This window comes from Anomaloglossus baeobatrachus, chromosome 7, assembly GCF_048569485.1.
Source record: "Anomaloglossus baeobatrachus isolate aAnoBae1 chromosome 7, aAnoBae1.hap1, whole genome shotgun sequence".
NCBI lineage: Eukaryota > Metazoa > Chordata > Amphibia > Anura > Aromobatidae > Anomaloglossus > Anomaloglossus baeobatrachus.
The window spans coordinates 120,015,098-120,040,563 of NC_134359.1; the positions used below are offsets into that span (position 1 = coordinate 120,015,098).

The 25,466-nt window shown below is 44.7% G+C and overlaps 1 protein-coding gene and 1 long non-coding RNA gene across 5 annotated transcripts in view; one reads left to right on the forward strand and one right to left on the reverse strand.

Moving 5' to 3' along the window:
• HYCC2 (hyccin PI4KA lipid kinase complex subunit 2) overlaps positions 1-24,671 on the forward strand; it is a 142,605-nt gene extending 117,934 nt beyond the window's left edge. For all 3 annotated transcript variants that reach the window (XM_075317628.1, XM_075317629.1, XM_075317630.1), the window contains one exon: positions 12,910-24,671. In XM_075317628.1, the coding sequence (XP_075173743.1) occupies positions 12,910-13,496 (587 nt within the window). In that variant the 3' untranslated portion in view covers positions 13,497-24,671. The remainder of the gene's footprint in view (positions 1-12,909) is intronic.
• The window catches only part of LOC142245181 (uncharacterized), a 46,306-nt gene that overhangs the window by 14,787 nt on the left and 6,053 nt on the right, over positions 1-25,466 (reverse strand). The window contains exon 2 of one of the 2 annotated variants that reach the window (XR_012724738.1): positions 8,888-8,970. This is a non-coding gene — a long non-coding RNA (uncharacterized LOC142245181). The remainder of the gene's footprint in view (positions 1-8,887; positions 8,971-25,466) is intronic. The other variant, XR_012724737.1, reaches the window with a different exon arrangement.

Genomic DNA, 25,466 nt, shown 5'->3' on the forward strand with positions numbered 1-25,466 from the left:
CTCTCACAATGATCTAAGTTACCAGCTCCACTTAGAAGAAACATCTTTAAAAATTCGGATAAAAAAACATCTAGAACCATATAGGATATTTGATAAACTGCTTTTTAAATGGGTTTTCCACTACTTTTGATAATTGGTCAGTGAAAAAGGATCTTTATAAGAAAAAAAGGCGTTTCTTACCCTCATAAACTCCACCACTCCAGCTCTACAGCTCCAGTGATCACTGCCGGTGCCAGAAGTGATGACCTCCTGTCCATCAGTTGCCTGACCCTGCAGACAATCAGTGGACTAAGAAGTCAGGTGAAAGGGGTTCGGAGGTCCTAGTTATATTCCCTTCCCTTTGGTGATGTAGAAAACCCCCTTAATCTTCACTCGGAGATTGTGCATTTACTGTGCCCCAGTGCAGAACATTAGGCGAAACACAAGTATTTTCTACCCATAGCTGCTACATTTCAGCTATAAAAACCATTAGCTAAAACTGTAGAAACAAAATAGAACATCACACGTTTACACGGATACCGTTCAGACAATGACACTGCACTTATTGTATTCAGGGAAGATTGACTGCAGCTTTGTGTTTGTTCCCGTTACATAATTACTTTGCTTGCAGCAAGGAAAAGCAACATTAATAAGGTCATCCTACCAGAAATACTTTATAGAGTGGAAGCCAATGAGCCTCGCCTCTAGCTGTAAGGGAGGGTAGCTAATGATGGGGACATACAACCGGCTTCTATTGTCTATGAACATTTTATAGTCTTCATAGATTAAAAAAAAATTCAAAGCATATAACAACATTTCTGACAGTCTTATAAGTGTTGTAATGGTCACAAACAAGAAGGCCACACCATAGCCCTGAATAGCCATACAAAAACTGGGAGCACATCGGTCACTGTTGAAATGAGACTTCCCAAGTCCTGGCATCGGTTTAATGGAGCATGTAAACCTATCTGACCCCATGTGCATGGCTGCAAACTGCTCACGGAGGATTGGCACTTGGCTTTTCCTTGGTTTTAATTTACAGAGTACACAAAAAGCTGTTAAACACCAATTGGGGGCGATTAATCTTTTTTTATTTTTAGGATGTTTTTATGCATGGTATGAAAGAATGGATGGCTAAGTGGGTGAACAGATGGGTATTGTATACAGATCAGGTAACAGAACTAAACAGGAATATTTGATGTTATAAATGGTTTGCTAACCCTTAAACCACCGTCTTCCCCCACTTCATGACCCTAGTTATTGAATCAGATAATCGTTAGGCTCCTAGTGTAGGAGAACGGGTGGGAGTTATGATATTCCAGCCATGGAAAAGCAGAATAGTTTTACTTGTCCGTACATCCGTATGTGCACCTATTTTTTCTGGACATTGACTTGATCTTTTTCCATCATACAATTCTACAGATTGTTATGATATGAGATGCACAGACAGGCCTTCTCAAAGATTGCCATTTTAACTATAGAAATGTGACTTTTTTGCAAAGGGAAGAAAACAGCATCAATAAAACGAGAAAATATGTATCAAATCAAGAAAAGAAATTGGCACTGTAAGCTACATTGGTATTTTTATTTTGAGAATATTCTACTATTCAAAATACTATATCTGGGCAATGCATCATTCATCCAATTCAACCCATTTTGTTGCTCAGCAATATGGAGATCGCAGAATTCATATGTCCAGGCAGAAGATAAAATGATGGCACTCACCATCAATCAATTCATCCATTCCGGAAATAGGATACAGATACAGCCATTTTATGTCTTGCGGCCTGGATGAAGCACCACAGGGTGCAAAACATTTGTAGCCTGTTTCTATCCGTATCCACATTTTGGTATGGATAAATGAGAAAGGAATGGTGAGTGCCGCTATCTTCTGAGTGAAAGAGAGCAGAATCCTGTATTTCTTTGTCGCTCCATTGGGAGACCCAGACAATTGGGTGTATAGGCTATGCCTCCGGAGGCCGCACAAAGTATTACACTAAAAGTGTAAAGCCCCTCCCCTTCTGCCTATACACCCCCCGTGCTCCCACGGGCTCCTCAGTTTTTATGCTTTGTGCGAAGGAGGCAGACATGCACGCACAGCTCCACAGATTGGTCAGCAGCAGCTGCTGACTATGTCGGATGGAAGAAAAGTGGGCCCATATAGGGCCCCCAGCATGCTCCCTTCTCACCCCACTCTTGTCGGCGGTGTTGTTAAGGTTGAGGTATCCATTGCGGGTACGGAGGCTGGAGCCCACATGCTGTTTTCCTTCCCCATCCCCCTTAGGGCTCTGGGTGAAGTGGAATCCTATCGGTCTCCAGGCACTGAGACCGTGCTTCATCCACAACTCCTGAGGAGCCTGCTGGATAGGAGCCGGGTATCGTTCAGGGACATGGCCCTGCTACTTGGAGGTACTCTGTGTCCCCGTGGGGACCGCGCACAGCAACACTCCAGCATTGCTGGGTGTGCTAGTGCACCGGGGACCGCGGCGCTGACCGGGTTAAATGTGCCATTACACACTGCAGCGTCGCTGAGTGTGTTTGTGTATGGGGACTACCGCGCTGACCGCCGCTGCCATGGTTAACACTGCGGCGCGGCTGGGACTTGTAGTGCGCCGGGGACTTCCGCGCCGGCCGCGCTTATACGGCGGCCGCGCTTATTACTCGAGTCCCCGGCTTTTGCGGCCTAGTCTTTTTTCCTCCCACCCCCAGCCCTGACAGGCAGGGGAAGGGCGGGACGCTGTACAGGACGAGCAGCAATGAGGGCTGGAGCATGCTTTGCATACTCCACCCCCCTCACTGTGCACAGTGGGGCACCAGTTCCCGCACTTTCTGGGTCACGCCCACGGCTCCCTCCTCTCCTCAGGACGCCGGCAGCCATTCCTGTCAGCTCCTCGGACGCTGCAGAGGGGGACAAATTCTGGGAGACCCAGGCAGGGATTCTGGTGGCCTCACAACCGCTTTAAGCGGGTGGTAAGCAGCACCTGTGGTGCTAGCCCCATTGTGCAGAAGTGTAATTATAAATTATATGTTTATGGTATATACTTTACACTGTATGGTGCACAGTTGATTTCTGGCTATATACCCTATTGTGTTGCTCAGGGAAGACAATAGCATGGCGCCCACAAAAGGCAGGGGTGCCAAAACACAGGCTTACTATGCTGCCTGCGCCGCATGTACGACCCCGCTACCGGCAGGATCCACTGACCCTCATTGTGTACACTGCTTGGCCCCTGCGGCACTTACTCAGCCGGAGCCTCTGCTAAGGGGGGCCCAGGGGGAACCACCTGCTGACACTGTCCAGGTGACGGGGACGGAGTTTGCAGTCTTTACGGATAAACTCTCTGAGACTATGGCTAAGATACTAGAAGCCTTGCAGTCCAGACCGGTATCTCAGCACAGGGACACTGTTGAATCATTGTTCCCTGGCCCCCCTCAGTTGGACCAACAATGTCCCCCCGGGGTGTCTCATAGATCCCAGGCTGAGGGCTCTGACACAGACCCCAGCCCCAGACCGACTAAGCGAGCTCGCTGGGAAATTCCCTCGACATCATCATATTGTTCAGGGTCTCAGAGGGGGGAATCTCTGGTTGATGACGCGGAGACAGCTGATCAGGATTCTGATCCTGAGGCCGCTCTCAATCTTGATACTCCGGACGGGGACGCCATAGTGAACGATCTTATTGCGTCCATCAATCAAATGTTGGATATTTCTCCCTCAGCTCCTCCGGTGGAGGAGTCAGCTTCTCAGCAGGAGAAATTCCGTTTCAGGTTTCCCAAGCGTACACAGAGTATGTTTCTGGACCACTCTGATTTCAGAGAGGCAGTCCAGAATCACCATGATTGTCCAGATAAGCGTTTTTCTAAGCGCCTTAAGGATACACGTTATCCCTTTCCTCCTGACGTGGTCAAAGGTTGGACTCAGTGTCCCAAGGTGGATCCTCCAATCTCCAGACTGACGGCTAGATCCATACTTGCAGTGGAAGATGGGGCTTCACTCAAAGATGCCACTGACAGGCAGATGGAGCTCTGGTTGAAATCCATCTATGAAGCTATCGGCGCTTCTTTTGCCCCAGCATTCGCAGCCGTATGGGCGCTACAAGCTATCTCAGCAGGTCAAGCGCAAATTGACGCAGCCACACGCACGTCCGCGCCGCAGGTGGCGTCCATAACCTCTCAGACGTCGGCATTTGCGTCTTACGCTATTAATGCTGTCCTGGACTCTGCGAGCCGTACGGCGGTTGCATCCGCCAATTCGGTGGTACTCCGCAGGGCCTTGTGGCTACGGGTATGGAAGGCAGATTCTGCTTCCAAAAAGCGCTTAACCAGTTTGCCAATTTCTGGCGACCGATTGTTTGGCGAGCGTTTGGATGAAATCATCAAACAATCCAAGGGAAAGGATACATCCTTACCCCAGCCCAAACCGAACATACCCCAACAGAGGAGGGGGCAGTCGAGGTTTCGGTCCTTTCGGGGCGCGGGCAGGTCCCAATTCTCCTCGTCCAAAAGGCCTCAGAAAGATCAAAGGAACTCTGATTCATGGCGGTCTAAGTCACGTCCTAAAAAAACCACCGGAGGTGCCGCTACCAAAGCGGCTTCCTCATGACTTTCGGCCTCCTCAATCCGCATCCTCGGTCGGTGGCAGGCTCTCCCGCTTTTGCGACACCTGGCTGCCACGGGTAAAAGACCGTTGGGTGAGAGACATTCTGTCTCACGGTTACAAGATAGAGTTCACCTCTCGTCCCCCGACTTGATTCTTCAGGTCATCCCCGCCTCCCGAGCGAGCCGAGGCTCTTATGCAGGCGCTGGGCACTCTGAAGGCAGAAGGAGTGGTGGTCCCTGTGCCTCTTCAGCAACAGGGTCACGGTTTTTACTCCAACCTGTTTGTGGTCCCAAAGAAGGACGGGTCTTTCCGTCCTGTCCTGGACCTGAAACTGCTCAACAAACACGTAAAGACCAGGCGGTTCCGGATGGAATCCCTCCGCTCCATCATCGCCTCAATGTCCCAAGGAGATTTCCTTGCATCGATCGATATCAAAGATGCTTATCTCCTCGTACCGATTGCTCCAGAGCACCAGCGCTTCTTGCGCTTCGCCATAGGAGACGAACACCTGCAGTTCGTGGCACTGCCGTTCGGCCTGGCAACAGCCCCACGGGTTTTTACCAAGGTTATGGCTACTGTAGTAGCGGTCCTCCACTCTCAGGATCACTCGGTGATCCCTTACTTGGACGATCTGCTGATCAAGGCACCCTCTCAAGAGGCATGCCAACACAGCCTCGACGCTACTCTGGAGACTCTCCAGAGTTTCGGGTGGATCATCAATTTTCCAAAGTCAAATCTGACACCGGCCCAATCGCTGACATATCTTGGCATGGAGTTTCATACCCTCTCAGCGATAGTGAAGCTTCCGCTGGTCAAGCAGCGTTCACTACAGAAAGAGGTGCAATCTCTCCTTCAAGGTCAGGCACACCCCTTGAGGCGCCTCATGCACTTCCTGGGGAAGATGGTGGCAGCAATGGAGGCAGTCCCTTTCGCGCAGTTTCACCTGCGTCCTCTTCAATGGGACATCCTACGCAAATGGGACAGGAAACCGACGTCCCTCGACAGGAACGTCTCCCTCTCTCAGGCGACCAAAGCTTCCCTTCGGTGGTGGCTTCTTCCCACTTCATTATCGAAGGGGAAATCCTTCCTACCCCCATCCTGGGCGGTGGTCACGACGGACGCGAGTCTGTCAGGGTGGGGAGCGGTTTTTCTCCACCACAGGGCTCAGGGTACGTGGACCCAGCAAGAGTCCTCACTTCAGATCAATGTTCTGGAAATACGGGCAGTGTATCTTGCCCTGAAAGCGTTCCAGCAGTGGCTGGAAGGCAAGCAGATCCGAATTCAGTCGGACAATTCCACAGCGGTGGCATACATCAACCACCAAGGCGGCACACGCAGTCGGCAAGCCTTCCAGGAAGTCCGGCGGATTTTGATGTGGGTGGAAGCCACGGCCTCCACCATCTCTGCAGTTCACATCCCAGGCGTGGAAAACTGGGAAGCAGATTATCTCAGTCGCCAGGGCATGGACGCAGGGGAATGGTCCCTTCACCCGGACGTGTTTCAGGAGATCTGTTGCCGATGGGGGGTGCCGGACGTCGACCTCATGGCGTCCCGGCACAACAACAAGGTACCGACGTTCATGGCACGGTCTCAAGATCCCAGAGCTATGGCGGCAGACGCCTTAGTTCAGGATTGGTCGCAGTTTCAGCTCCCTTATGTGTTTCCTCCGCTGGCACTGTTGCCCAGAGTGTTACGCAAGATCAGGGCCGACTGCCGCCGCGTCATCCTCGTCGCTCCAGACTGGCCGAGGAGGTCGTGGTACCCGGATCTGTGGCATCTCACGGTCGGCCAACCGTGGGCACTACCAGACCGACCAGACTTGCTGTCTCAAGGGCCGTTTTTCCATCTGAATTCTGCGGCCCTCAACCTGACTGTGTGGCCATTGAGTCCTGGATCCTAGCGTCTTCAGGATTATCTCAAGAGGTCATTGCCACTATGAGACAGGCTAGGAAACCAACGTCCGCCAAGATCTACCACAGGACGTGGAAAATTTTCCTGTCGTGGTGCTCTGCTCAGGGTTTTTCTCCCTGGCCTTTTGCCTTGCCCACTTTTCTGTCCTTCCTTCAATCTGGACTGGAAAAGGGTTTGTCGCTCGGCTCCCTTAAGGGACAAGTCTCAGCGCTCTCTGTGTTTTTCCAGAAGCGCCTAGCCAGACTTCCACAGGTACGCACGTTCCTGCAGGGAGTTTGTCACATCGTTCCTCCTTACAAGCGGCCGTTAGAACCCTGGGATCTGAACAGGGTGCTGATGGTTCTTCAGAAACCACCATTCGAGCCAATGAGGGATATTTCTCTCTCACGCCTTTCGCAGAAAGTGGTTTTCCTAGTAGCAGTCACTTCTCTTCGGAGAGTGTCTGAGCTAGCAGCGTTGTCGTGCAAAGCCCCTTTCCTGGTGTTTCACCAGGACAAGGTGGTTCTGCGTCCGGTTCCGGAATTTCTCCCTAAGGTGGTATCCCCCTTTCATCTCAATCAGGATATCTCCTTACCCTCTTTTTGTCCTCATCCAGTTCACCAATGTGAAAAGGATTTGCACTTGTTAGATCTGGTGAGAGCACTCAGACTCTACATTTCTCGTACGGCGCCCCTGCGCCGCTCGGATGCACTCTTTGTCCTTGTCGCTGGCCAGCGTAAAGGGTCACAGGCTTCCAAATCAACCCTGGCTCGGTGGATCAAGGAGCCAGGGTTCGAAGCTTACTGTTTCTCGAAGCTTACTGTTCTGCTGGGCTTCCGGTTCCCTCAGGGCTGAAGGCCCATTCTACCAGAGCCGTGGGCGCGTCCTGGGCTTTGAGGCACCAGGCTACGGCTCAGCAGGTGTGTCAGGCGGCTACCTGGTCGAGCCTGCACACTTTCACGAAACACTATCAGGTGCATACCTATGCTTCGGCGGATGCCAGCCTAGGTAGACGAGTCCTTCAGGCGGCGGTTGCCCACCTGTAGGAAGGGGCCGTTTTACGGCTCTATTACGAGGTATTATTTTACCCACCCAGGGACTGCTTTTGGACGTCCCAATTGTCTGGGTCTCCCAATGGAGCGACAAAGAAGAAGGGAATTTTGTTTACTTACCGTAAATTCCTTTTCTTCTAGCTCCAATTGGGAGACCCAGCACCCGCCCCTGTTTTTTAGTGTACACATGTTGTTCATGTTGAATGGTTTCAGTTCTCCGATATTCCTTCAGATTGAATTTACTTTAAACCAGTTTATAATTTTTTCCTCCTTCTTGCTTTTGCACCAAAACTGAGGAGCCCGTGGGAGCACGGGGGGTGTATAGGCAGAAGGGGAGGGGCTTTACACTTTTAGTGTAATACTTTGTGCGGCCTCCGGAGGCATAGCCTATACACCCAATTGTCTGGGTCTCCCAATTGGAGCTAGAAGAAAAGGAATTTACGGTAAGTAAACAAAATTCCCTTCTTTGGATCATTGAACATCTAAGGCTGGTTTCACACTACGTTTATTTAACATCCGTCCATAACGTTTTTTTGCTGAAAAAGCGGATCCTGCTTTTACAGCAAAAAACGCATGCAAACGCATGTTTACTTTGCAGGATCCTGTCACTGGATGTTTAGGGGCGGGCATTGGAGTCATGTGATCGGGAGTGAGGGGAACTAAACGTGCCAGACTGGGAGCCGGCTTCTGACAGCTGCGAGGCTGTAACCAAGGTAAACATCGGGTATTTACTTTGGTTACAAGCGTCTGCAGCTGCTAGGAGCCGGCTGCCTGCACACGTTACTAACGTAAACATCGGGTAACTAAGATAAGTGGTTACCCGATATTTACCTTGGTTACGAGTGTCCGCAGCTCTCAGGTGGGAGAGAGAGGGAGGAGAGAGACAGAGAGAGAGGGAGGAGAGAGAGGGGGAGAGAGACAGACTGATCACGGAGGCTGGTTCTGGGCATGCTCAGTAGAGCAAGCAGGATCCTGTCTATCAGCACGCCAGCGTTCACATGCGTTTGCATGCTGTTTAGTCAGGATCCAGCAATTTGCAGAAGTTGGACGCAGCTCAAAAACGCTACAAGTAGCGTTTTTGAAAGATGTTAAAAAACTGCAAGTCGCTGGATCCTCACTATAACGCACGCAAACGCAGGTGAACGCATGTTAACGCGAGTCCATTGCAAATGCATTGAAATGAAAACGCATTTGCACTGGATCCGTTTTTCCGCTAAAAAAACGTTATGGACGGATGTTAAATAAACGTAGTGTGAAACCAGCCTAACAAAAAATACTATGGTTATCAATATTTACACTTGCGTAGTCTGTTAGGTGACTTATTCCAGTCTCCAGGTTAGTCATCCTCGTTTCAGCATTTACATACTTTCGCAGCTGTCTTCATCTAGCAGTCACTTGGATATCGCGTCCTCTTCCAGTTTTCTCCTTCCAACACTGGTTTTTATCCTGCTGGAAGAAAACTTGGGATAAGATTACAAATATACACACTTACCCATATCACTTGACTGAGCATTTGGTGCTAAAATGGACATGATCTTGCACCTGGACATGATCTTGCACCTGGACATGATCTTGCACCTGGACATGATCTTGCACCTGGACATGATCTTGCTTTTTGTTGTGGAGTCTAAATCTGTAGGATTATGGAATCTGTTCCACAATAGGAAACTATCAGCTTCTTATTCCTGTAGATTATGTATGTGTGGCAGTAACACACTGAAGATACCCAGGTGACTATATGACGTCACTCAGTCGACTATGTATGTGAGTTATTAATGGAGGATTACCTATTTATGAGGACAGTCATTATCTTTTGCATTGTCCTCTATGTAGCTCATTGTTAGTAAGCTTCTCTCTGAAGCATAATGGAGATTTCTTTTAAGCTCTAGAATCTCTTCCCTGTGCCTGGTGTCTTCACCTTAAATATTTCATGCCGGTTGGATGTGAATGATCCATCTCGGTGATTCTTACTGTCTCATATCTATAATGGGTTGGATGGAGGCCATGACGGCTCTTCAGCTAGCTCTACGTTAGTGTATGAATGGAGCAGTCTTTACTGATGGCACCTCTAATCACATTAGCTTTGTATTTGCACATGAAGGCTCAGACATTTTAAAATTGGCCAAGTTTGAGAACGGCTGCTGCATGTGTAATACATTCCTGTATCTGCATGGGGCTGCACGATAACGGCCCTAATCTTACCGACTCTGCGCTCAGCTTTGTGTATGCTTATAAACCTAATGTCTCTGCTTTCGTCGAACGTTCAATCTCCTAGAGACATGATGGCCCTAGGGCTAAATCAGGTAGGTGAGGATGATTTATACTTGTGCATTATGTACACGATGTTATCTTTAATGTGCCTTGCCTTAGTACTTTCTGTCCTTATGAAACACATACCAGTCTGGTTGCATACTCATTCATTCATTCCAATTGTCTTCAGTGCATTCATTATAATTCAGTCAGTTTTTTATTATCCCTTTATTACATAATTTTGTTTTGGTTGTGAACACATAAAAATGTACTTGCTATTAATGACCCTTTTTGATCTTTTTGTTTTGGCTCTAAAATTTCAGGTTTATTGGTCTGTTTTTTGTTGTTGATTTTTTATATAAAAAGAGCAAAGAAAGTTGACCGGCCTTTCTTAAGGGGTAATTATTAATAAGTCAGGTATTCAATACCTGCCACTATAGCATGCCAACCAGCATCAAACATGATGTCACCAGGCCTGGTCATCTCCCGTTGTAGAAGTGAGCTGCGCTGAAGGACCACGTCAGCAGGATTCTCGCCCCCTCCCCATCACCTCCTCATGTATAGTCACAAGTCCAGCAATACCTTTTAATTTGAGATATCAATTGATACGCAAATTGCACTGAAGAGCTATTGTAGTGCTGAAGCCTCTGTCACTCCAGCTCTATCTTACACCCATCATCACTTCCTCCTGCTTAAAGAGGTTGTCCTGTCTAAATCGACAAGTTTGAATTCTCTCTATGTGACTGCAGACTTGTGAATCCTCACATTATGTGCACGCCGTGCGAAGAGGATTCTCCTGTGTTAGCGCTGGGAATGGCGGTCATGTGACCACAAGTATACGGTTTGCATGCTCCCTGCAGAATCCGACTAGACTGTTTCTGGTATCGCTCAATACATTTGCATTGAGTGAGGCCGCACCCTTATTACCGGATTTTGGCAGGAATATGCATATCAGATACTTAGGGTCACATGACTGCCATTCCCGACACTGACTGAAATGCATCAATAGAGAAAACATTTGACATTCATTAAGATTAACTTTGTGCGTTCTATGAATGGAGCCACTGGCGTGAGATGAACCTAATTCATTGACATGCACAGCCTTTAATGAATTTAGGCGCATCTTACAAGTAGTGCACACCTCTTTTCGGTGTAAGTTTCATGATTTTTATGTTCGGGCGTAGTCATGCCCACTCCCCTTTCGCACATGATCTGCCCATATTGGCAGAGCAGACAGGGGCTTTTATGAAAATGGAAAAAGTTGCAATCTTTTTGATCAACTTCCAAGTTCCGCAAAAATATTGCAAGTAATCTGGTACACTTAATAAATTTGCACCAGAATTTGAGGAGGAGAGACCTGATTAGTACAGCACAGCCCCCTGGATCAATGTGGGGAGAAGCCAGCCGAGGTTGGTGTGAGACTAGTCACGTCTCTCCTCTTCAAACAATGGGGCAGATTCATTAAGGGAGAAGCCGGTTGCGGGACGGCACTGGACTAGTCGAGTTTCTCCCTGTAGTCCCCTTCTGTGCTTTCAAAACCTGTTTTTCTCTGAAACATCAGAGCATACCTGGCTCAGATTCAGGCTGCCTGAGCTGTGGATGGCATGAATCGAGTCACAAGTTCCCTTTGAATTCAAAGCTGTGTTTGATTTTAAGTGATTACAAATGTATTTTCTGCTATATTTGACGACTATATGTGGTCAGAATACATTAAAATCAACAACCAGTCTGCCATCTGATACTAGGAGATAATCTGAGCTCTAACATTCAGTGTTCACACATGAAGGGATGTTTTTTTGGTACCACATAAAGGCAAAGGCAAAACCCAAAAAAACTCAATCACCCCATCCCTTTCAGTAACTGGGTATGAAATATTTTTGCAATTACGTTTTATTAAAAATGTTCACCTATTTGTCCTCGGCATGTCGTGAATGCTGTTCACAAGCAATCTGCCATACTGGCTGCCTGACAACTGTGTGTCTAGCCCTTTTCTCCTCCTCTCTCATCTCATGAATCTTTTGGATCTTGATTTAACTGCAAGTTGTCTTAGGCTAGGTTCACACTTCCGTTAAATTGTATCAGTCACAATCCGCTGCTGCTGTTTACCAGAACAACGGAATCCGTTTGGCGGATTCCATTGTTCCCATAGACTTGTATGAGCGGCGGATTGTGACTCATGATGCTGCATTGCATCCTCCGCCCGACTGATCAGTCGTGGAACAACTGACCGCGGGGCGGAAGGAACGCAGCTTGTAACGTTTTTTGAGCAGCGCAATCCGTAGGATTTCGCTGCGCATGCTCTCTGGCTCCCTGCACATGTAACCAGGATACACATCGGGTTACCAAGCAATGCGCTTTGCCTAGTTACCCGATATTTACCCTGGTTACGTGTGGAAGGAGCCGGCGCTAAGCGGTGTACGCTAGTAACCAAGGTAAATATCGGGTAACCAAGCAAAGTGCTTTGCTTAGTTTTTACCCGATATTTACCCTGGCTACGTGTGCAGGGAGCCCGACACTTCCCCGCTTGGCTCCACCTCCTCCCGCACTCCACATGTGTAAACACACACACACACACACACACACACACACACACACACACACCTGTCCCCAGCCATGCAGACCGCGGCACTGACGTCCTCAGCGCCACGGCCCCGCTCGGCTCCACCCACCTCGCACTCCGCCCCCCGCACACAACGGAGTCCAACAATGAATTCTCTTCTTTGTCATCCATTGTACAACGCATCAGTCACATGCGTCAAGCAACGCATGTGACTGATGCAAAACAACGGAAATGTGAACCTAGCCTTAGAAGATGCTTTCCGGTAGAGCGGAGTGGCTGGAGACCTAGAATTTACACAACCCTATGTGACTGCTACTGAACACTTTATGTACGATGAAAAATAAAAGCTGCCGAAGACAAATGAAGGACACTTTTTTTTTTTTTTGTTTGTTTTTTATATCTATCTATCTATCCCAAGGTTCCCACTGCCTTTAATGTACTGGTTGTAATAATTTTAGTGCAATTTTTATGAAACAGATTAAAAAATATCCAGTGTGTATAATATTATGGAATGCAGAAAGGCTATTTTTTGCCATTTGAAGTTGTTCCACATTTTAATGACTTCTCTTGTATTTTAGGACCTGATGGCACAGTGACTGGAGAGGACTCCATTAATTTTAACGATGCAGATGAGGGATTTTCATCTGGCGCCTCTGTTAGTAGCCAACCTGTTGGCATCAAGCAGTCGACATGTACATCCCAGAGAAGCGGTTCAAGGAAAGGAGGAAGTGTGCGATCCACTAAAGAAAAAGATACGCCTAGTCATTCAAGAGCTCCTGAAAGTAGAGATTCCACCCCAAGGAAACAACCTCCTGCAACTGCAGATTCGTCACTTGAAGCTATAGAGCTGTCGCCCTTGAAGAAGCACCTGAGCCTCCCAGCAGGCCATGTGGTGCCAAAAGCAAATAGTTTAAGTCTCATCCGAACCTCCAGCACCTCATCAAGTAAATCCTTTGACTATGTAAATGGCAGTCAAGCTGGTGGAAGCGGAGGAATAGATGGAGTTACTAATCTTTCTGCTTGCAACACCAACCGGTTTTCGACTATAAGCTTACAAGAGGACCGATTAGGAGGAGATGGCAAAGACCTTCTGTCTGCTGGAGCCCCTTTGACCAAACAGTCTAGATCCCCCAGTTTCAATATGCAGTTGATCTCCCAAGTGTAGGGTGTTCCCGCCTCTGTTCTTGTGCTTATTTGCACAGATTAAAAAAAACAAAGAGGTAATGCATTTCCAATGATTTTTCCCTTCAGTTTGTTTAATTCTGTAAATTATAGCAAGAGCAATACAAATTTCTGTTCCCCGTTGCCTAACCCTAGAATCTTTGTTCTACCCATGCAAACGCGTTTCTTTGCAACATTTTGATTTTCTTTGGGTGTTGTGCAATTACGAAGCAGTCGGTTCCATTTCATCACTGTGAGTCGTTTCTCCAAGAAGAATGAAGTTCTTGGATTGTTCCTTCTGACATAGGATGCAATGACTTTTCCTGTAAAAATTTGGACTTTTGAAAGGTCACTTGATCATTGTGTTAGTGTGATTAATGTTACACCCTTTTTTTTTTCCATACCTTTGGACAATTTGTGGAAATTTTCCCTAAACATCTGATCTTCATCAACCACAAAATCCAGACTTAATTCTATATATATATATATTTTTAATTTTTCTTTTGGGACGCATTTTGGTTACAAATATGGTCACCATTTCCATAACCCAACACATTTGTCTTCCCTTCTTCCCACATTTGTGGGCTTGGATTCATCCAGGGACATAAACCTGGGCAAAGAAAATCTTCAAGGAAATTCTGGTGTGTATTTAGGATAATCATGTTCTGTACTTGCTCATGTTTGCAGTTGGATGTCAAGTTCAATGTCGGGTAAATGAAGGACTCTACAGGCTTCATTTCTTTGGCCAAAGAGCCTTCTCAGCTGCTCCCCTTTGTTCCCTATCCCCTGTTACTATTAAGATCTGAGATCCTTGCACAGTAGTTTATCAGATGGCCACTTATGGAGCTTTCCAGGGAGGTCAGTCTACTGAAATTGCTGTTGTACAAAGTGTAAGTGTGTTCTGTGTTTTGGTGATCCTTCTGACCACACTGCCTTTGTTATGCTCATTCATTTTGTAACTTGTAATGACTTCCCTAAACTTACCTAGCTGTGGAACGGTTAGTAGTGGGTGTTCTGATCATTGCTGTTTTTTACTCCCACAACTTTAAGCAAACTTAAAGGGAACCTGTCATGTAAAAAAAAAATGCTATTAACCTGCAGTGGTGGGGTTAATCTGCAAGCTAATAGCATTCTGAAGCTGCCCTTCACCCGCATGGAGAGCCCCACTGCCGGGATATTAACTTATTTTTATTTTTTTCCCCTTACCTTATGCGCAGTGCATTGCAACTTACGGTAGGTTATCCATGGTTATATAGCGACAGGTGCTCATGGTAATAACCATGGATACTTAAGCTACTCCAATGCCCTGCACATGAGGTAAGCAACATAGCTAATGTAGAGAACTATACTACATTTCTAACTGGAAATAATTGCTAATATTATTATTCTTAAGCGGGCTTTACACGCTGCGATCTCGCTAGCGAGATCGCAAGCGATCATACCCGCCCCCGTCGGTTGTGCGACACGGGCATATCGCTGCCCGTCGCGCACAACCTTGCTTACCCCCGTCACACAGACTTACCTGTCCTGCGACGTCGCTCTGGCCGGTGATCCGTGTCCTTTCTAAGGGGGCGGGTCGTGCGGCGTCACAGCGACGTCACACGGCAGCCGTCCAATAGAAGCGGAGATGAGCGGGACGTAAACATCTCGCCCACCTCCTTCCTTCCGCATAGTCGGTGGAGGCAGGTAAGGAGATGTTCGTCGCGACGAACAACATCACTGAGAGGTAAACGACTTTTTGCTTTGGGACGACCTCTCCGTGGCAAATGATTTTTGCCGCTTTTGCGATAGTTTTGGGTCGCACATAACTGTTACACGCTACAATATTGTTAATGACGCCGGACGTGCGTCACAAACAACGTGACCCAGACGATAATTCATTAATGATATCGTAGCGTGTAAAGCCCCCTTTACACCTACTACATATTGGTATTGGATCTTGGAGATGGGAATACCCCTTAAAATCCCGGGGCTGCCAGGAGGATTAAAGTTAATTTCTCCCGGCAGTGGGGCTCTCAGTTTCAGACCTCAATTAACTGGAATATTAACCCCAAGTCTGCAGGTTAAAAGCTTCTTATTTACATAACAGGTTCCTTTGAAAGCAGATCAGTCATCAGATTTCACAATAGATCATAGGACTGATGAGGCTGGAGTGCTTACCATCTGCATAATCCTGGTGTTCAGAAGAGCTTTTTATGAGTCCAGCTACACATTGATGAACTCCTAAGTGCAGTCTCTGCCCGCACAGTCTGACTGATGCAGCTTGCACTGAGCATCGTGAGAGTTCAACTAGAGCTACACAACCTGTAACCTACTGCGACAGTCGAAAATGTTTGTCACTGGTTGCAAGTCACTTGGCATAGAGTATGTGTCTGCGACTTCTCTGTATTTTGGCTGTATTACAACAAAATCACAGCTTTCCAATACTTGCTATACAGCAAGTCAGATACATTTTACAAATGTGTTTGTTCATGCGACACATCGCTGTGTAGCCTTGTCCTTAAGCAGAAGCATGGAGGTGTGACACTGATGAGCTGTCTGTCATTCCAGGTGGGAGGGGATAGTTGTTTATACTTTCATGAAGGATTATACAGTCACTTCAACAGTAAGTACACCAGCCTTATCTAAGAGCTCTATTTAAAGGGCGTCTGCAGGATTTCACCCTCAAACTATTTATATGCACATGTGGCTCTTTTAAAGACAAATCGAGCAATACCTTTACATGGCCAGTCTGTTACTGAGAAATCAGTGTTTGAGTTGATATGCAGATGAGGCTGAAAAGCTGATGGGCAATTGTAGATCTGAAGCCTCTGTCACTCCAGCTCATTTCCCCACTCGGCATCCTCATGCTTAACTGATGACTCCTCTGCTGAAGGTCACACAGCACAGAGGCTGTTAGTCAAGCAGGAGGATGCAGCGCTGGGTGAGGAATAGAGCTGGAGTGACAGAGATTTCAGAACTACAATAGCCCTTCAGCCTCATTTACATCTTAGCTCAAACCCTAATTTCTCAATAACAGAGGAATAACTGTCCATGTAAGACACACTGCGAGAAAAATGGTGCGAGTGGAGTGCGATAAAAAAATCACATTCCACTCGGACGAATATTAGCCTGTGTGTCAGCTCACATGAGCGATTATTTTCTCAGCCCTAATCGGACCGAGAAAACAATGGCAGGATGCTGCGACTGTAATGTGAGTCTTGTTTCTCTCGCACCCATTCAAGTCAATGAGGCGAGAGAAAATCGCACTGCACTCGCGGTACACCAGTGTACTGCAAGTGCAGAGCGAGAATGGCAATAGCTGGCTACGGAGATGAGAGGGAGATAAATCCCTCCCCCTCCTCAGCATCGGCCCGCCCCTCCGCAGCGCTGGCCCGCCCAACTTCAGTGCCAGCCCGCCCCCGCAGCTGAGGTCCGCTCGCATGAACGGACCTCAGTCGCAGGGACACTCGCATGACACTCGGCTGTTCTGTACTGCCAGCGTGAGTCCACTGTCATGCGAGGGGATCGCAGTATTCCCCGTGTGGCCCCAGCCTGAAGGATGGACTTGTCTTTGATAGAGCTATATGTTCTTATAAATAGTTTGGGGGGACAGATTCCCCTTAATAATGTACATAGTTTATCCTGAAACTTGGTGACAGATCTGCATTGTATGTATTAGGTTCCCTTCCACTGATCTGGGTGTGAATGTATTGGGATGCTAAATGGCAAGACTTAGTAAGTACGCTTATACTTCTGTGAATACTGTGCTGTTGAGAATAATCGTCTGTCGTGATTCGGTTCTATAGGGGCAGATCTAGCACCTTGGTTTTTAGATGTTTACAGGGATTCTGTTAATGCCAGCCTATCACCTCCTGTCATTTGTTTTGGCAACTAAGTTTTTTGCAAGTGCAGATGTTACTGAGCTGTACTGTTTATTCTGTGGGTTATCCAGATATTGTAGCCTATTTGTTGCAAATGCAGACATTTCCATTTTATGCCGTGTTTTTTATGTACAGTGATTTTATTTCATGCTGATTTTTTTTTTTTTTTTTTTTATCATATTTGTTTGATAAAACAGAATGGCAACTGTCCAACTTGCAACTCTCGGTCAAATGAAGCTTGAAATGACAAGTAGCTGCTAAATAACCTCCGAATACATTCATAAAGGGGGGCGTAATACTGTATTAACAAGTGGATGTAATGTGGGCTGCAAGTTGTGTCCTGGGCTGCTGCTATGGACCTGGCAATAAAAAAGAATATACTGCGCATCTGCAGTGTCTCTAGCTGTAGAGTACACAGCGGAGGCCGGAGGCTCAACTTCAAGGTTAACGTTGATTCAGCTGAGCTCGTGGTGCAGTAATTTCCGTGTCACTGTTCTTGCATGTACAATCTGTATTCTGTAAAAAAAGGTATATATATATATATATATATATATTTTTGTTATGTTAGCGATCCATAGGCCTTCACTTTAAGTGTCTCTCCATCTTTCCAAGGATTGCGCTGACTTGAATCGTGAGATATGATAACAGTATGGACGTATGTAGCCGAGATTCTGGACGTACGCAGAAGAAACAATTGCCTTCACTAATTAATTTTGATAGATTAAATTATTCTATCTATTATTTAAAGAGAATTTATGTAAAATAAGCAAGTATATATATTTTTCTAAGTATAATTACAAATATCACATACTGTATTTACCACACGTTAAGCTCTGCTGGAAGTAGATGGGTGAACGTGCGACAGTCTTTACAGCAATGATAGTTTAACATGGTGAAATCCAGATAAAGCTTCAATTATTCCTGATTAGCAGCTGGAAATCCATGGGTAGGGCACCCACAACTCTGGTCAGGTACATTCCTGCTGATTATTATGGGGCACAATGGTCATCACAATGGTCATGTATTACATCATGCAAGGAATTTATATATGAAATGGTCTTTGATTTGTCTGAACGTTATATCCGCAATATGCATGATGCTGGTATAGAAGTATTTTATATAATTTAATATAGGAAGTCAAAACTTCCCAATGTTTCCTATTTCTTAAAGGAAGCAGCTATATTGCTGCTGCACACTGATCTTCATAGGAGCATGGAGATCTAGTGTAGTTGCCTGCTGGATACTGCTCAGTGACCGTCTGCTGAAATCTTCTTATGCTGTGCTCGATGCTGCTCTATGATTGTCTGCTGAGATCTTTTTGTGCTGTGCTGGATGCTGTTCGGTGAGCATCTGCTGAGATCTTCTTGTGCTGTCATGGAAGCTTCTCGGTGATCATCTGCTGAGATCTTCTTGTGCTGTGCTGGATGCTTCATGGTGATTGTCTGCTGAGGTCTTCTTGTGCTCTGCTGGATGCTGCTCTGTGATTCCTGAGATCTTCTTGTGCTGTCATGGAAGCTTCTCGGTGATCATCTGCTGAGATCTGCTTCAGCTGTGCTGGATGCTGCCCGGTGATTGCTGAGATCTTCTTGTGCTGGGCTGCTGCGCTTTGTTGTGATAGGTCACAGGACACATGTAAAATATACTGTACCTGTGTCACACATTATTATGGTATGACCTTAAACCTAATTTATACAAAGAAACCTAAAAATTGATCTTGTCTGCCCATATTAACTAACTAATGCACCTCATTCATTTTTTTCCTGAGTTTATGCAGTGAAAACGAAGCTCTCATGTGTTGCTATGAGCAATACAATTAGTTTTTTTTTTTAGTTTTTTTTTTTACTAAACAGTATTGATGAATAAGGCCCAATATTCTTGTGGCAGATTCGCCACCACAGTTCACAATTTTAACTGCACACATTATTAAACCTCTTGGAGCTGATAGGACTGGTGTGCTTGATTTGAAGAAAGGAACGCCGTGTGAGCATGGCTGTATAATTCTTATTGAACGTTTTCCTACTTGGCATTAAAATGAGCTGTTTTGGAGTCCAGAGGGATGAATAGGTTATGGAGAATATCTGATATGGATTTTCAAAGTAAGTACACCAGCCTCATCTGGTGTAAAATATGTTGAATAATGTATGAAGTCTGTTTTGTAAAATCCGAACCTAGCATAACAGGAGCTGATGTGTGGCAGCCTGTACATATCGTTGCACTCCCTCTATATGGTGCTTTGCTAACTACAAATGCCCAATTGTCTTTACCATATTTTACAATAAAGCATGTTAAGCACCTAGAAAAACCCTTTGTTACTACAGAATAAAGCATGAAAATCCTTGTTGCTGAAGTTTACCTAAAATAGACAAAATCCAAAAACGGGCTGTCATCAGTTATTGCTTGGGCAGAGACCGTGGCGTATGTTCTAGAATGGGGCAGTTCTGTAGAGACCGGTATTGTGTATTAGGATGGGGTTTCCAGCTTATGATCAGGTAGCAAATTCTCTTTTCTCTTCTCTGATTGGATCGATGACTATGTAATTTAGAGACTAGCAGAATATACCCAAATGTGTCAGGACATTGCTCTTCCCACATTTAAAGGGAATAATCACATTTTATCGCCATGTTATAGTGACATTATTCATATTCTTCTGGTCCTGATCTATAGTCGAGTCAAACATGCATTATAGGAGAAAAACTGGAAAGTTTGGTTACAGGCCTACAATCTAAGGCTCCATTCACATCAACATTAGTGAATTCCATTCTACCATTCCATCATAGGAGTAATGAATCGGTCACATAAAAACACCAGAGGAGCCAAAAGGACCACCATAATGGGGTCCAAAATAGTGCTACATGCTTCTCTATTGTTTTTCTGCCAAATTTGGCTAAATCTGCAAGGAAAGTGCTTCCTTAAAGCAGGTGTGAACACTGCGTTGGATTAGCTCCTGTAGTGTGGGGGAGGGGGTTACAGTTGGTGGTGCTTACACATCTATGGAGCCTGTAAGATTGTGAATTCATCTCTGGACCATAAGAAAAATGCTGTATCTTGGGTTTGGTACATGTGAATAAATCCAGAAACATTACATAGGTTACTAAGCTCTTTACGTAGCTGTATGTAGGAGTGTGTTCAGTGTCTCCGTGTAATGTGCTCCGTCATACAAGATCCAATCTCAGAGGTGGATTGATTTTGTTGTGATTTTTTTCATTTCAGTTACAATTGTGTTTGTAGCAGCCTTATAAAGCAGCTTATACTATGGACGTTATAGGAAAACAAGCATATGTTCTTCATTTCATTATGGTTTTGTAATCAAACATTTTGTTTTGTATTTTTTTGGTGTTTTTGTCCTTGTGATCCTTTTTAATCGGTGGAAGTGCTCCCTGATTATTACCCAGTTTAGCCTAGTCAGGTCCATTAAACAGCAGGGGTTATTGGAGAGTGATCTGCAATGCTTTTTGTCCCCGCGTAATACAGCGGACTGCAGCAAAGCCTTTCTGAGATTAGCTTAAAGGGGCTGTCTACTACCTGGAACCCCTTCTCAATCCCCACATTTGCCCATCTCAAATATCAATGCTTATACTAGTCTTCAATGTGGTCGCCGTTCCAGCTGTATCAGCAATTGCACTCCTGGGGCTCATGTGACATTGTGACATCACGCAAGCTCTGCACCCAAGCAGCGCTGTCTTCCCTCTCCCCGCCTTTGGAGGAATCAAACATTAAGAGGAAGTGAGCGGCCAGCCACAGCTCTGTCTTGCTGTTGATTTTCAATTTGTCCGAAGTAGGGAAGATTGAAGACAGCGCTGCTTGGTTGCAGGGCTTGTGTGATGTAACAACGTCACATGAGCCACAGGAGTAGAAGTGCTGACCCCATTGTAACTGCACCAGCACCGGATGGAGGGAACTATACAGTAAGAGTTGTTATTTTAACAGGTGCAAACAGGCTGATTGAGAAGGTGTTGTCCAAGTAGAGGACAGCTCCTTTAATTCTAGGTTGTCCAGTAATAGGTGCCAAACAGGGCAAACTGATTTTAACAATATTTCTCTCTGAGCTAAAAAGTACAAGAAATGTCCATCTTTAATAAATGTGCATTATTGCATCTCTACTAGTGATGAGCGAGTATTATGATGCTCGAATGCTTTGTGCTCGAAACGAGCAGGCTACACACTCAGGGGCTCGACTCTAGTACTGAGTATAATGGACATCAATGGGAAACTTCAGCATTTTTTCCAAAGTCTTCCAGAAATATGCTAGTGTTTCCCATAAATATCCATTATACTCTGTAGCTGAGCCCATCCAAGCTTGCAACCTGCTCGTTTCGAGTACAAAGCACTCAAGCATCATAGTACTCGCTCATCAATAATCTCTACACAACCATAACATTGATTAAACTCATTATTTTCTATTGCAGATCTTTTTTATGCACTTGTTTTTGGTTTTGTTTTTGGATTTTTTTGTAATCTGCTTCGCTTCATTCTCTGAAAATCACAATACACATCTGGCTTATACATTGAAAAGCTTACTATAAAAGTGCAGCACTGAACCTGAGGCTATATAAACCAGCATTGTGCAGCTATTATTAGTCACTACAATACCACATCTGACCCCGCGATAAAGAAATCTTGTATTTTCTCATCAAGATTAGAAATACTGCTGGTACATTCAATGCTTGCATTGAATCACCTGCGTCAGTCCTAAGAATTTATGCACAGGAGCGTATTGTTTTGCACAGTAGTTTGGATACAAAAATGAGAAGTGACTTTTTTTTTATTATTATTAAAGAGAATTTGTCACCTCCAGAAACATAATTTACCTGTAGATATAGTGGTAACCTGCAGGTAAATGGTGTTTTAAATCCTTCCTGGCTGCCTTACTGGTGCAGCAACTACAGGGAGAAATTGAAGTTTTATTCTCTCTGCAGCCGCTTGCTTCCAGTCATCGGGGCGGTGCAGGGAGCGTTTACCGTCACTACTGTAATCACTCCCCGGCATTTTAATTGACGGTCTGCTCTGCACATATGCTACTTACATACACCGCAGAGCAAAGTATCAAAATGTAGATGTCACTGTATAGTGAGTGATGACTGTAACCACTCGTTGCACCGGCCCGATGACAGGAAGCAAATAGCTGCAGGGAGAATATAACTTTATTTTGTCCTTGTAGCTGCTACACCAGTAAGGCACAGCATAAGCGCTATTTGCATATAAATGTTTTTTTGAGTTGATCGGTTCCTCTTAAATTACAATATTCCTATTTTTTTCCTTTTTTGCTGTAATGTCTGTTCATTGTTGCCCATGTTGTAGTTGTAATGCAACACTGGCAAGTCATATTGTGTTATGAATGATTCTATGACTGTACTATATTGTGTTTTTTCCTTTTTTTCTTCTTCAGCTGTAAGATTCTTTGTTTTTTCCCCTCATGTTTTAGGATATATTTTTGTCCACGAATGCTATATATACTATTAGGAACTCAGGATCTTTTCATGTATTCATTTATGCTACATTATATACAACACAATCACCAAACTCTTCTCATATTTATTCCATATCCCAAACTTGAATGACACTTCAATAAATTGTTCACTTGTGATATTGAATTGTGGAACATCTCACTGGTACAGGAACATGATCGTCTGCAACATGGTGCCGCAGTGGGCTCAGCGCCCTCAACGATTGACAGTAATGCACTTACTATGCCTTCCCTGGATCTCCATTCTGACTGTACCTCAGCAGTTTTGTTTTTGTTAATGGGTTATTTTTTACAAATTTTGCGTAAGTTTACCAATTCAGATTTTTATTTAATGCTGTAAAACAACGACCATTTTGCATGATATTCATTATTTATTTTAAGATCAGAAGATTGAGTCAAAGGAGGTATCTAACATTTAAATTAAAAACATTCTGGCTAGGGATTGTAATTTTTATTATTTTTTTTGTGTTGAGGGTATTACAGGTCATTTCAGGGACACCCTATTTATGTGCTGTCAAATGTCATGAGATTATAAAATTGAGGTCCTGCTATGGGCACTCACCACTCCCCAAACATCAAAGTTCATGGTCAGTGGGGAAGTGATTGAGTCTGCCTCTTTTAAAGTGAATGAGAGTTATAAAAGACATCCAAATGATGCTTTGTCTTTTGTTTTTCTTTTGTGTTTTTTTTTTTTGCTTTATCATATAGATTCCATTAGAAGGAAAGTAGCAGTATTTACAAGGTTTTTCTTTCTACTGTAGAGATTTTTGGCAAAGCAAAATGGATGGGATCCACTTGTGCTCACTTTTGTCAGCATTATAGACTTCAGGGCTGATTACACAGAGAAATTTAGATGCGTGTTTGAACATTTTTTGTCTTTTTTTTTTTAACTATTAAAATTCCCCTTATTTAAAACTTGGCTTGGATAGAAAATGCATGTAGCATCTGATTTTAAACTGCCTTATGTGAACAAGACTGGCCTAAATTTTTTGCTTCAATCTATTTTGTACATTGTGCCAAGAGTTTAGTTTGATAACAATTTTATTTAACTGAATTCAAGGAGATGTATGAAAGAATAAGACTCTTTTCTAAAAACTGCGCCACTTTTATCCGTGGGTGCTTGGTACTACAGCACTGCTTCATTGATTTTCACGGCGCTGCGCTGTAGTACATGGCAACCAGTTTATAAGGCCAGATCTATTGATTATGCTTTAAATGACCACCGCACTATATACCATACGACTTTTACCATTGGATATCCACACCACCCAACTAATGAAAAGCCTTTCTCCTCTACCAAAGAGTTCCTGCAATAGCTTATCCTTACCATTGCTCCATGTAGATATCTACTGGTCTGTTTTTATTCCGATGTATGGTTTTCACGGTTAAATGGTGCCCCAGCCGCTCACGCTGGCATTCCTTTGCATGCCGTATGAATCAGTGTATAAGGATAAGGTGCTGCTTTCTCCACTTGCAATCTCCTGCAGGCCGCTGTTTGTACAGTGACAAGTAAGCTACATTTTGGCCCTTTGGCGTTGAATTGGTGGCATTTATTCTTGCCTCCCGGGACCATTGTATTTTTCTATTTTCTGTTTAGTGCAGAATTAATGCAAAACTGTGGAAGATCACAATATTGCTGCATGTCAGACCTATTTATATTATATCTGTCTTAATGGAAGCTGGTAAATGCTGTTCACTGTTGTTGAAAATGTGAAACTTAGTTGCTGTTAACAGATGTAAATATCTATGAGAGAGTAAAATAAATATTTTAATTCATTGTAAATAGAGATGTACAAATTTCTGAATCATTCAGAATATCTATACTATGTTAAATAAATATTGTTCGGTTTAAGGCTACGAGAGTCTGTTCTGTGTCGGACGCTTCCAGTGTTTGCCTCTGTGAAGAGTACAGACTGGGGAAAAAAGCATTTATGTCAGGCAAAAAGAAGACACGAAATTGCACATTTATTGCTTGGGTATGTTTTTAACATTCGGTAATATCAAATAAAATAATGAACACTAGAGCTCTTGAAAAATGGAGGACTAGCAAGGGTAAAAAAACCTATAAGGGCAAGCAACACTTGAGGGAGTGTAAACCAAAATGTTACAATTGTATAAAAAAAGGATAAATGACAAAATAAATAGAATATCTAAAGAATATGACCAAAAACAAGACATTTGGATAAAAAAAAGTACTTTTTATTTTTTTATCACATTAAATTTAAAAACTTCAGTAAGTAAAAACAAAGGTGCTAGAGCCGCATACGGAGTGCCCGTTGGAAGTCGCAGGTAGTCAACAAGGTCCACGTTGAACCGGTCAATGGTAAAGGACAAAAATAAATCCAGGAACTACTGTGGTACCAGGGGTTGAAAAGGGACTCCAGGAAAATCTAGTTATATGGATGAGGTGAACTCAAAAGTGTAATATATAGCCCAACAGGATGAAGTTGGGGGAACCGATCTTCACTGGAATCTGTGGGGAGAATAAGTGACTGCCAAGGGTGAGGTCCCTTAAAAAAAAAAAAAAAAAAAAATGGAAGTGGCACTGATGCTGACATCAGTCCAGTGCAGGGCTACAAAAGAGGCTTGAGAGGCACTTAGGTGGAAAGTCAGAAGGTTGGCAGTAGTGATGGAGGACTAACTGGAG